The 12,858-nt window shown below is 40.3% G+C and overlaps 1 protein-coding gene across 1 annotated transcript; it reads right to left on the bottom strand.

Moving 5' to 3' along the window:
- Nucleotides 1-869: 869 nt before the first annotated feature.
- Nucleotides 870-1,829, bottom strand: LOC144256275 (olfactory receptor 2H1-like). Its single transcript, XM_077801424.1, has one exon. The coding sequence runs from the start codon at nt 1,827-1,829 to the stop codon at nt 870-872; it is 960 nt and encodes a 319-aa protein (XP_077657550.1).
- Between the last annotated feature and the right edge of the window lie 11,029 nt (nt 1,830-12,858).

Here is a 12,858-nt window from a genome sequence, read left to right on the forward strand (position 1 = left end):
GTGCCAGAGGCAAACAGCAGTGGTCTAATATACAATTGAATACACTGCTTAACATAACCATCATCATCTCAATGGCTCGCTGGCATCACCTCTCAACCACTCCCTTCTGGCAAAAATGCCATGAGTCAATCCAAATTGGTTGTGGCTCTCAGCATTCAAGATTATAGAATTTCTTTTTTGAATTTTTTAACATTTATTTTTTAGTTTTCGGCAGACACAACATCTTTGTTTGTATGTGGTGCTGAGGATCGAACCCGGGCCAGGCGAGTGCACTACTGCTCTAGCCACGTCCCCAACCCGAGAGATTATAGAATTTCTGTTTGATTTCATTTCATAATCTGTCTTTATTGAAGTTATATTTTACCTCCTGAAATTTGCCTCTGATTTCACTCTTTCCATCATACTTTATGTGACAGATCAGCTTAACTACACACATTCTGAACTTCTCTGATATTTCTTCCACTGTTTCATCAATGGATTCTGTTGTTCTAGCATCTTTCTTTCTCTGGGGCACTTTGTTCCCTTGTTTTTTTTCATGTTGTTCATGGGGCTTCTCATACTGTGGCTCTGAGGCAGCACAGTTTCTACCCTATAGACTTATATTGTCCCCTAAAGTCTTCAGTATCTCACCTTAAGAAGGAGATCAATATTAACAGCACCCAATACAAACAATATATAGCCTTAAACTTAACAGCTCTTACTAAACGTCCACAGTTTTGTCACAATAAACAGAAATGGTGTGATCAATTGTAGTTTAACATATAAATAGTATGTTTGCAAAAGGGTTTACACCTCTTTTGGAGAGAGATTCCGTTTAGGAGACTGTGTGCATGTCAATAAAAAGCTTCCTTTTTGATTCAAATCCTCCACTATTTGCTTTTCCTTGGGCTCAACCACTTTCCCAGCTGTCTCCGACATGCATCCTGTACCTCTTGGTTCCTCAGGGTGTAGATAACAGGGTTCAACAAGGGTGTGACCACAGTGTAGAAGAAGGTGAAAAACTTGCCATTCTTTGAAGCAAAGTTGCTCTTAGGGTCAGTGTACACCATGGCCACTGTCCCATAAAACATGAAGACCACGAGGAGGTGGGAGGAGCAGGTGGAAATGGCTTTCTTCCTTCCTTCCTCTGACTTCATGCACCTCACAGCCTGAGCTATGCAGCCATAGGAAGCCAGGATCAGCCCCACAGGGACCATGGTGAAGATGACAGCTGTGATGGTCATCTGCCACTCATTGGCAGTGGTGTCTCCACAGGCGAGGCGCATGAGGACAGGCACCTCACACAGAAAGCCATCCAGGAGGTGATGGGGGCAGAAGGGCAACTGGAAGGTGGTGGAAGATTGGAACAGAGACACTATCAGACCAGACAGCCAGGCTAGGAAAACCAGCTTCCAACAGAGCGGACGGTGCATGAGGACAGTGTAGCGCAGGGGCTGGCAGACAGCAATGTAGCGGTCAAAGGCCATCTCCACCAGCAGCACGCCTTCTGTGGCTCCAACACAGAGGAACACACTCAGCTGGATGACACACCCTGTGTAGGTGATGCTCTTGTCTGTCCCCCACAGGAGGGACAACATCTGGGGCACAGAGGCTGTGGTTAAGCAGAGATCCAAGAAGGAAAGATTGCCAAGAAAGAAGTACATGGGGGTGTGGAGATGGGGGTCCATGCAGGACAGCAGTACGATGCTGGAGTTCCCGAGGATGGTCATGGTGAACAAGAGGATCACAACCCAGAAGAGCATCCTTTCCAGCTGAGGCCACTCAGAGATCCCAAGCAGGACAAAGCCGACAGGGAAGCTCTGGTTGGTCCTCCCTGTGGTTTTTGGCATCAGGGCTTGAACATAATGGTAAGCAAGATTTTGTGTATAAAATTTGGAGAAAGACTCTACTGCCATTTATTTCGAGAGGATAATTGGATGCAATGACTTTCTTATAAATGTCTGTTTAAGCCAAGGTGGTTTTGCAACACCTCTTGTAATTGTTCTGTAAAATCTGAAGCCCCTGCATTCTCAGATGAAAACCTTACATGGTCACCTTAGAATACTTACACGCTCCTTCCAGATTATACACTTAGCCATGTTTATACATGGAATTAAAAGTGGAAAAAGTTTAACTTTCATTTATCTATGTTTTCCTCCAAAAGAAGCAGATATTATTTAGCATTATATGGTGATATTAATAGAAATGCATGGGCTATAGATTATCCCAGAACCAATAGTCCTGTGCCCCCAGTGTAATCTTCAGTACCGTTCTCTGAGTGATTAAAGCAGTACCTGGGCATAGAAGAGATACCAATGTTTAAGGAGTGTAAAGTGGGTTGGGCACCACTTCCTTGGCCTTAAGTAACGTAAATTAAAGAACCAAGCATAGCAACCCCATCACTGTTCTTACCTGATGAATGGCTACAACAACCATTGCTGCAGAGAATTCTGTTCCAGAAGACAGGAGGCGACAGGGTCCTTCCAGAAACAAGTGCTGTCATTCCCAGAACTGGTGAAACTAAAATCACTAAAATCACTATAACTGCTGCTTGATTCTACCCTATATATGTCCATCATCGTAATCCTCAAAAACCAACTAGGAATAAAGTATAAATATCAAGAAATTACCATTCCTGAAAAATAGAGATAGACCGGGTGCAGGGACACATGCCTATAATCCCAGATCTCAGGTGAGTTCAAATCCAGCCTCGGCTAATTCTTGAGGGTTAAGCAACTCAGTGAGTCCCTGTCTCCAAATAAAAAATAAAAAAGGGCTAGGTATGTGATTCAGTGGTTAAGTGCCCTTGGGTACAATCCCCAGTACCAAAACAGAGAGAGAGAGAGAGAGAGAGAGAGAGAGAGAGAGAGAGAGAGAAATATGAATGGGGAGATGGGGATAGAAAGAGGGGGGCACCAAGTGAGACGTTTATGAAATTGGTATTATTTAAACATTTTCTACTTGGCAAGGTGGAAAAGGTTTGGCAGAAGCATTGGTTAAATAAACTAACTGGGACACAGAACTTAGCACCAGAATACTGATTTTTTTTTTTTTTTGTCTTCCCAGAAATGTAGAAATCTTCCAAAGAAATCAGGAACGTGAGAGGCAGAGGACATAAAACTTGTGTTAGGTGAAAGGGAATTGGAGTTGTTCATTTGGAAATTAGCTTTTGAATGTGGCCAAATAGTGTAAAATCTTATGGAACATTCTAGAAACCTATCACTGTTCTTCAGTAATTGATTCTCATGAGCCAGGTGCTTTGCTCTGATCGGTGGACATACTGCGAACAAGAGATGAAATTCTTGCTTTGGTGCAGCTCAGAAGTCCATGGAGAAAGTAAGTACATTGATGAACAAATAAATCATAAGCATCCCATTTTTTGAAACAATGTGTTCTACAAAAGCAAACAGTGCTGGCTGTCATAACTGCAGAAGGCGGTGAAGGGGGCTAGAAGCAGAGATGGCTGCTGCCATAAGGACTGGAAGCCAAGCACTGAGCAGGGCACAGCCTGAGAGCCCAGCAGGGAGAGCAAGGGGGCAGGAGCAGAGGCCCCAGGCCCGCAGCTGAACTCGCCCCTCTTCTGGGGCGCCCACCATGTCCCAGGACTGACCTGCACTGTGTTGTGTTAGGAGTTCCCCCTCCTCCGGGTGCCCCATGCCCCGAGTCTCAAGTGACCACTTACTTATGCTGACTCTGGCACTGGACTCTGGCACTGGACTAGAGCTTGCAGGTTATGCGCTGGGATTTGACTTTTGAAACGACTCCAACAGGTTCTGGTTCTTCATACAAAAGGAAAAAGTAAGTTGAGGTCAGTGATATTATGTGTTTACTTTTAAAAAAATTGTATTGAATTATATTCATAAAAGATTATATGCTTTCTTTATAAATGAATTTTGTGAATACTACAAATAAAGATCATTAAAAGAAGCAATAAAATCAACTGTAATCCCACTGTAACTTCAATAAAATATTTACTATAGAGGTTTGATTTCTTATTTTCATAATACATTTTATTAGATGTGATGTGTAAATATACATCACTGTTTTTCATAAAGGATGCCAGATATGGATTAGAATCCCAAGTCCAGGAACATTACAGTTGTGCATGCAGCCTCACGTCTTTAAACACCTTCATAAGTGTCAATCCTTGAGTGTGATTCAGAGCTTCATACTACTTGACCTTAGTGCCAGACTTTGTGTAATGATTTTAATCCTATTTTGGATGTATTTTCTATTCATGTTTTTTCTTATCTAAACACTGAGAAAAATGTCTGTGTAAATAATTCCTCCATTCTTGCCAGGAGTGCATTTTTCATGAGAGCAACCCATCTCTTTCCAAACTCTATAATGACAGAGGGATGGGGGATGCCCTCCCCCTGCCCCACATGCAGGGCTGATTTTTACCTAACTCATCACACCACCAATAAATAACCTCTGTATCTCCTCTCTGTAATTCAGAACTAAGATGGTAAGGCCCTAGTGGGCATGTGATTTACATTTTCATTACAAATCTGGATCATCTGGGAATTCTTCCTCACTAAAAGAAAATATTTATGATTCTATTTAAATTTATGTAGTTTATTTTTCTAAAGAGTACATAAGTTAATAGTACTCATTCCCTGATAATAGGAATTAACCTTTGAGCTTATACATATATTTAAATATGCTTTAGCTTATTTGATATTTTAGCCTTCATGCTTAGCCTTGGATTATTATATGAACAACACAAATCCCCAATTAAAAGCATTTAATATTGTTTATCATCCTTTCTTCTTCTATGTTATTTTTTTCTTTCTTCATGTTTATTGCTATTTCATTCATTGCCTTTTTTTTTATACTTTAGGTAAATTTTTACCAAGATATTTGTGTCCTTGTTTACTAATATCATTTTCTGCACCTAAAGTTTACATCAATTGGATTTTGAAATGTTGAAAATGAAATGTAAATGCAATTCCTAACTTATTAAATGTTCAGAGTACTTCACTGAGACCCCTCTTTCATCTCACTGAAACAATGGCCATTTTGCACTGGTATTTTCCAAAAGCCACCATTGTCCAGGTTAAGGCCCCAAACTACCTCATCTGCTGAGGGAGAATCTGCCCTGCTCCTGCCTCCCTCTGGAATTGTCAGATTTGGGCTCAAAAACACCTCAGCTGTTACATCAAGTTATCTTACATAAAGAAACATGTGCATTTCAATTCTAACTAGCTATAGTTTTACTACGACTGATTGTGATTCTTACGAGCACATGTAAAGTGAAGAAATGTGTGATGGTTAATCACTAGGCTTGCTTGACAGTGATGCTTCACTAAATAATCCTCCACCTCACTTCACACCTCTCAATATGAGGTGTTTTAAGTTCACTTCTGTGGTGTGGGAAATGAAAATATGGTAAGAGATTTCTGCAACAGTGGTGAAAACAGGTGTGTGTGTGAGTGTGTGTGTGTGTGTGTGTGTGTGTGTGTGTGTGTGTGCTGTAGCATGAAAAGTCTACAACACAGACATGATATTCTTGAGGTTGATAATTTGTGTGTTTTTAATATATTCTGCTCCACAGTTGCACATAGCTTCAATCCCCTTGAAGTCTGAGACCTCTTATGCCTTCTGAGCCTTTTCTAGTTTTATTTATTCTATTTTCATATCTACTTTCTATCTCACAAAATCAGCAGCTTACCAGTGAGGAAGCAGGTCAGCAACAGAGCTCAGCAAAGCAGGGTCCAGGCCGGGCATCACCTGCAGACCTACCTGTCTTGGGACTTTTCTCAGCCCTGAGTATCTCTGTATTTAAATACAAGGAGGGCACAGACAATAGCAGCTGGGAGGAAAAAGGGCATCAACTTTTTTTTTCCATAAAGAAAGAAAGTGATTACAAGAAACTGTCTCTAGGGCATTGTTCCTCACAGCAATTAGTGGCCAGTCCCAAAATGTGGCAAAGTTGAAAAAACAAAAACAAAATAAAATGAATTAAATGTTTCCCTTGTCTTCAATGAATATATTCCCTACTTTTTTAACTGTTATCACTTGACTGCTTAAATTCATTGCCATGAACACTGATCAATTGGCTTAGTGATTATGTCTTCTAAAGGTTGCAAGAGGGCATGGTTTATTACTCATGACATCAGGTTCACTGAGTGCCTGCTGCAACCCACCCTGCAACAGCTGTGAAGACAGAACAGAGACAGGAGAAAGCCAAAAAGGCCAAACAGCTCTGTTGCCTGTCTGACCTCAATTGCAAGTATTATTCCTAATCTAAAAACAGAGAGATTGGACAATTCAAAGAAAAGTTACATCAGACAGAAACACATTTTAATATGAGGGTTGGGATGCTTAATGACAAAGTAGAAGATGAAGACAAAGAGGTTCATCCCAGACAACATAAGCAGACAGTTAAGTTTATTTTTAGATATCTTTTGAAGCCATTAAAATATATTGACTTCTTGATTTGTTTTGTAGCAATTTTGCTATTACTCTGTAGAGATGATACTTGTTTTGTGTATTTATTTTGTATCCTATTACTTCTTGAATTTGTTTATTATTTCTAACAGTTTTTGGTGGAGTCCATCAATTTTCCTGGGAATCATCCATAACATAGCAGGTGTAGGAGGCACAAACTCATCTCAAAAAATATTCTGAATATAGACCTTGATGGCTCGGAATAAAAACATTCTTCTTTTAAGTGTAAGATACTTCAGTGTAGGAAACATCATAATCAAATCAAATGTAAAAAAAGTTGAAGGAAATGTGAGAAGAAAGTCAACAATAGCATGATTGTGGGAGACCAACTTTGCATGTGACTGAGTCACTTTCTGGCTGAGTGATTGAGGCTTTTGACAGCAACCCTACCAGACAGCCCCTCCCTTCTTGGGTTCTAGGGACATTGTCTTGCTACAGCCCCATTGGGTGGAGCTATGCTAACCTGTTCCTTTGTAATATAACCCCTTGCCCTGTTTAGGATAGAGTGTTCCATGGAAATGCCTTTGTGTGTCCCCTTATCTTATTGTGCCCTTGTGTGTGGCCTACCAGGTGTCAGTCAACCTGCTGACAGTGGACATCATGAAGCTAGACTCAGCCCTCTGAAACCTGACCCCTTGCCTCATTTGAATAGTTACTTCTCAATAAAAGTGGTCAGAGCATTCTCTCTCTCTCTCTCTCTCTCTCTCTCTCTCTCTCTCTCTCTCTCTCTCTCTCTCTCTCTCTCCTTCTGAGGACCCTTAAAGTCAGAGGAGCTGTCACACAACCCCAATGGAAAAGGTATCTGTGTCTCTTGTGTGGTTATTTTGAACAGTCCAGTTAGCCCAGTTCCCCTGGAGTGACCCATGAGTGATTTAGTCATGAACAAAACCCAGCAATTGGCATCCCTGGGTGGACAAAAAGATCTAAGTTCTTAAGTCCCCGGGGAAAAAGCCTCACATGATAGAAAATTACAGTCAGAATTGATGATAAAAATAATTTTCTTTAAAGAAAAATGTAATATTAGGTGATGCTATTGTGAAATAGAACTCAAATATTATGTATGAGGTATCCAAGGAGAAATATAAAACAAAAATTGAAGCTAACATTGTAAGTCAGCAAACTGGGGGTTTCAAATAAAACAGAAAAAATAAAATTATGTCAAGAATAACTTAAATGTAGAAACTGCTGCAGATGTTTAATAATTTGAAAAAGACTACTTAAAATCTTAAGTAAAATAAGACAAAATTCAAAATATTAAAAAAGAAATAATTAATTTGGAAGACAAAAAATAAGATGAAATATAATTAATAAATTTGAAAATATAAATGAATAGAAAGAGAAATTCAAACAAAAGTATTATTCAAAATTCTAAACCACATTGCTTGCCACAGGATACACTGACAGGCCACAGTTTATGAGCTCACATTAGAGTTCTTTGTAGTAAACCATGCCAAACTGAATGAAATTCTAACTGAATCTTGGTTTGGATTTCATTGAGATTTCGGACATTTAGAAGATGTCTATCACTCTTTGGCTTTGGATCCTGCCAGAGGTCCTGGGGCACAAGAACAGCTCCCCTAGGTGCTATGGACATACTGCCACTGGTATTCTTGAGACAGGGTCTTGCTAAATTGCTCAGGTCCATGCTGGGTTGCACAGATTTTCCATGAATTTGTGATCCTCCTGCCTCAGCCTCACACTGAAATTACAGGCATGTGCCAACCTTGCCAGCCTTTCCCCCCTTTTCAAGTGGAACAGTCTCAGGAACAAGCAGGTAAAGGATGCTGTGGGGACATTAATGCAATGAGAGTAGTTCTCATGGAAATTATAAAGCTGCCTGTCAGAATTTGCCTAACTTTACTGTTAAGATTTATGATTAGATGAAGGTCTTCAAATCTGGGCTTTACAAGTTACACTGCCTACCCTGGTATCACTTAATTAAGACCCATGTAAGTTTTAATATAATAATTTTGTGATTTACACTATTATTTCTATTCATCCTTCATAAAATGACATTAGGTTGAACTGTAGAAAAAGAGAAAGCAGTAACATAATTAAGACTTACTCCATATATCAGACTACCTGCTGAGCTATGAAACAAAGTCCACATTTTGGCAGTAATACATTTTATCCCAGGCACAAATATAAATAATAAAGACCATTCTGAGTAAAAGGTGTTTTTTTTTTTTTCTGTGTCCCTCTGCATGTGAGAGGGTACAAATGTATAAATTCAAATGGAAACTCTTGGGAGAGCAGCCAGGAGGTCTCTCAAGGACTCAGAAACTTGACACAAAAACCACTGACCATGCCTGTGGTTCATGGTGGACATGACTCTGAGCATGCTCAGGGAGATGCATGGAGCAGATGGGCTGCTGTTGGCTGCCAGGATCAGTATGGCTCCAGCCTCTGCTGCAGAAAACCCTGTTTTCACACTGTGCTTGCTGTAGATTAGAGACTTAATGCGTCCCTCTAAAGAAAAAGCCCACAGGACAACTGGATTTGCTCCAGCCCTAAGCACAGGCCTCCCACCTCCACAGAGGCCATTGTGCCTAGGAGGGGCAGGCCCCCAACTCACTTGCCCCTCACTCTGGAGAATGTTTGATGAATGTTGTGTTCATGAGGAGTCTGCATCTGGCTCTGCCCTGAACAATGCTGCTGGCCTCTCTGAGGTCCTGAGGGATGGGAGGAAAAACAATTCCAATAGTCCAGGGACAGTCCAAGGCCAAGATGGACAGGATTCCATGGCAGGTGATAGTGCTCCTCTCCCTCCATGGCCTGCAGGGGGGTAAGCACTATGACTCCCGGACCCCTCTGGGGCTCCAAGAAGCAGATTCCTCTTCTTAATTATTCTTAACTTTCTTTCCTGATTTCTTAATAATTCCTTCTCATAAATATAAAAACAGAGGAGTCGTTTTTACCTGGGATCCCTCACTTGTGGAACACTGCTGACAGATTGAAGAGAAGGTATCCATCCACATCATTCTTTCTTCATTAAACTTGTTTCTAGGCATCTGACTCAGTATTCTTTTATAATGCTTTTTGCATTTTGTACTTTCTTCCTAGACATAGGGAAGGTTATACTAGAAATTATAGTTAACCTGTGAAAGCTAGACCGATCACCAGTACACCTGAGATTGGTCTTATTTTAGAAGCTACATTGTTCTGATGACCAGCGCCAGGTCCTGCTCACTATGTCTCACATGAAATGTCCATAAAGGAGTGGAGGCTGCTGGCCTTGGCCCAAGGTCTGCTGAAGATCATGAATGAGACAAGGAGACGATGCTCATGGGTCATTCTGTGACAGTCCTTCATTAGGCTTCCCTCTGTGGCTCATCATAATCAGTGTTCCTTCCCTGTGCTGGGCTCTGGGCCTCAGTTTGGTCTGTACCAATATAAGTACAAAAGGTTAAAGATTCCTTTGTAACTTTTGAATTTTCAGTAATGTAGGATCACCCTCTAGCTGTACAATGGTGACCAAGTCAAATACTGAATCCTGTTCCTGGACATTTCCCTTCCTTTCATTGTCCATGGGACTCAAAGTCAAATAAGGTGTATAGACATAATAAGTAATGTTGTCTCTACTGCAGATGAAGTCACTTACATTGTACTCTTCCCTAGCCTTGGAGCCCCCTGGGACCGTGCAGTAACATGCCTGCTTATTGGCCTAAACACCAAGGTGGCCATCATTCCTATGGCTATAGATACAGGGTCTTTGTTCTCTCTTTTTCTGGATCAACACCGATTTATTTTCTTCCTTATTTTTCCTTTAGGACAGGTACAAGGTGGGGGATGAGTAGTTAAAGACAATATGGAAAGTGGCAGCACAATGTGGGGTCAAATGAATGGAGTTCTGCATACATGGCATAAGTTAAGGGCATCTGTGTGGCAAACCATCCCCCATGCTAGGCATGTGAGCAGCAAACCTCTTAACCCATAGGCACAGACCTGGCCATGAGGCCCTGTGTTGCAGTCCCTATTCTTACTCCAAGGCCTGCTCCTCGATTGGTCACTGCAAGGACAGTTGGTCAAAAATTGTATTGGTGGTGGCATGTAATCTGCTTGGCTACTGCCTGAGTATATATACATGGTAACTGCAAATAAAATCAGACCTGCTTCCTGCTTGGTCTCTGGAGGTCTTCAATAGTGACTCCACAGCCACATTCTCCTCTACCCTGTTCTGTGGACCTCCTCACTGGAGAAGAGAGCGACCACAAAGTACAAGAAAAGAAGATTACAGAATAATTGCTTTGATCAGAATATAGACTAACATTCTCAATAAAACCTAGCAAAAAAGTCCAGCAACACATCAGATGGATTATAGACCACATTCATGTGTACTTTCTCCCAGGATGCAAAGAAGCCCCTATAGAAGATCACCATCAAATCCCACATTGTGTTAAAAGAGCGAAGGGAAAAACATCTATCAGTGGACATGGATTTTTTTAATGCTGGTGTATATATATAATGGACTCTTATCGATTGACTTAAAGAAATGAAATAGTGGTAAACGCTACAATATGGAATAATTTTGAAAACAACCAAGCAGAGTTAAAACATAAAAGCAACATGTATTGAATTATTCTAGTCAAACAAAAAGTCTAGGACATATAAATTAAAAACTGGAGATTATACACAGTGGTTTCCAGTGACTGTAATTAACGATAAGCAGATATAGTATATGTAATATATTAGATGGTTCATTTGAAGAAATAGAAATATTTGGTAACAAGATATAGTTGGATGTTGTGCAATTTTGAAATATAGTATATAACACTGAATTGATAACTATGGACTGTTACCAATGTTAACTTTATATCATGTGGATTTCATCTCAAGGATAAGAAATGATGCTGCTGACCTGTAGATACTGTTAGAGGTTTCCCACTTACAGGTGGGTGAGTGAGAGAGAGTTGTCCACCACCCTTATTGTTAACTGATCCCTTGTAAACACCCCACACTCACACTGAGGTAAAGGAGGGCAGAGACTAAAACACACAGTGAGCACCATCAGTCTCTCCTCAGTGTTACTTGATTTCCAAAAATGACTTAGGGCTATGCTCAGCAGAGGAGTTCCACTGTGATATCCAATGCCCACCCTGGCACATGGCCAGGTCCTCTCTCTTGGGTTCTGGAGGTGCTGCTGCCTGTTAATGTGCTCAGGCCTCCTGCTGTCTCAGCAGGCTGAGCTCTGGGCTCCAAGGGGCCCTGCTCCCACTAGCCAGGCTCCAGGTATACATAAAGCAGAGATGACTGAGCTCCCCAAATCCCACATGGTACAGAGCTAGCTGAACTGACCCACCTGGCTGCAGACACAGTGGATGGGAGATGCCAAGGAGAGACAGAGTTCTGCTCCCAGGCTGAAAATTGGTGAAACTCAGGAGTGAGTACTTGGCAATTAGAGTTCAAACTCATCTGAGCCTCATTTTGATGCTGCTCACCAAATTTCCATCTCATTCATATTTCTCCCAGGAAATGCCTGGTCAATTTTGCAAGAATAACAGGCAAGAGAAGTCTCATAAACAGTGTAGTATTTGCTGTATTTTCTACTGATATATCTATAGAATATAGAATATAAATTGTCCCCACTTACAGAGGGAAGCACTTGGAGCAGTCTCTCTACATTCTTCTGGCATTAAACATTTGCTAACATTTCCTTGTACTTATTTTTCGAAGCCTCAAAATATCTGATCTTGTTTTTTTTTCTTTTTTTTATGACCCCAACTTTTGTGTTTTCCAAGGGAATTTCAATAAGAATTTTTCACCCATTAAAAGAGAATGTAGTTCTGAACACTCTAAAAATATGGAGGTCAAACTACAAAAATTAAAGCCTATTTCTTATTTCTCAAAATCTAGGTTCATAAAGTAATATTATTTTCGAGATCTTCAGAATACTCTGAGTACCTATGAAAGTTAGGTGGTGATTCATATATTTACTCTATCACATCCATAGTCTGAAGTTTTCTAGGAGACTGACCCATGAGAAAATTAAGTTAAATTTAGAGAAGTTTTCAAGTTGTAGTTAAACCACATAAGCAAAGAAGGACATCAAATAAGTTGATATAATGCAAAATATTTACTAGAGAAATTACTAAATTCTGTTGCAAAAACAAAAACAGTAAATGGTTTGGTATAAAAAAAGTGAAAAAAAAAGTCACAAGTGATTCTATGTCAGCTTCCAAATCCTAACAGATAGTTGATTTTCCAACTAATATTTGTCATAAATGCCTGGGGTTGGTCAGCAATCACCCATGAAGTGCCCAGAAGTCAGTATAGAAGTGGGAGAAGCTGCTAGGTTTTTAACATGGAATTATCTCATCACCCATCACATTCTCAATTTGTCATATATATATTTACACCTTAGATATTGTTATTATATTTGTACTCTAATGGTAATCAATTTATTTTAAAATACCAATATTTTTTTCT

This window comes from Urocitellus parryii, chromosome 1, assembly GCF_045843805.1.
Source record: "Urocitellus parryii isolate mUroPar1 chromosome 1, mUroPar1.hap1, whole genome shotgun sequence".
NCBI classification, from domain to species: Eukaryota; Metazoa; Chordata; class Mammalia; order Rodentia; family Sciuridae; genus Urocitellus; species Urocitellus parryii.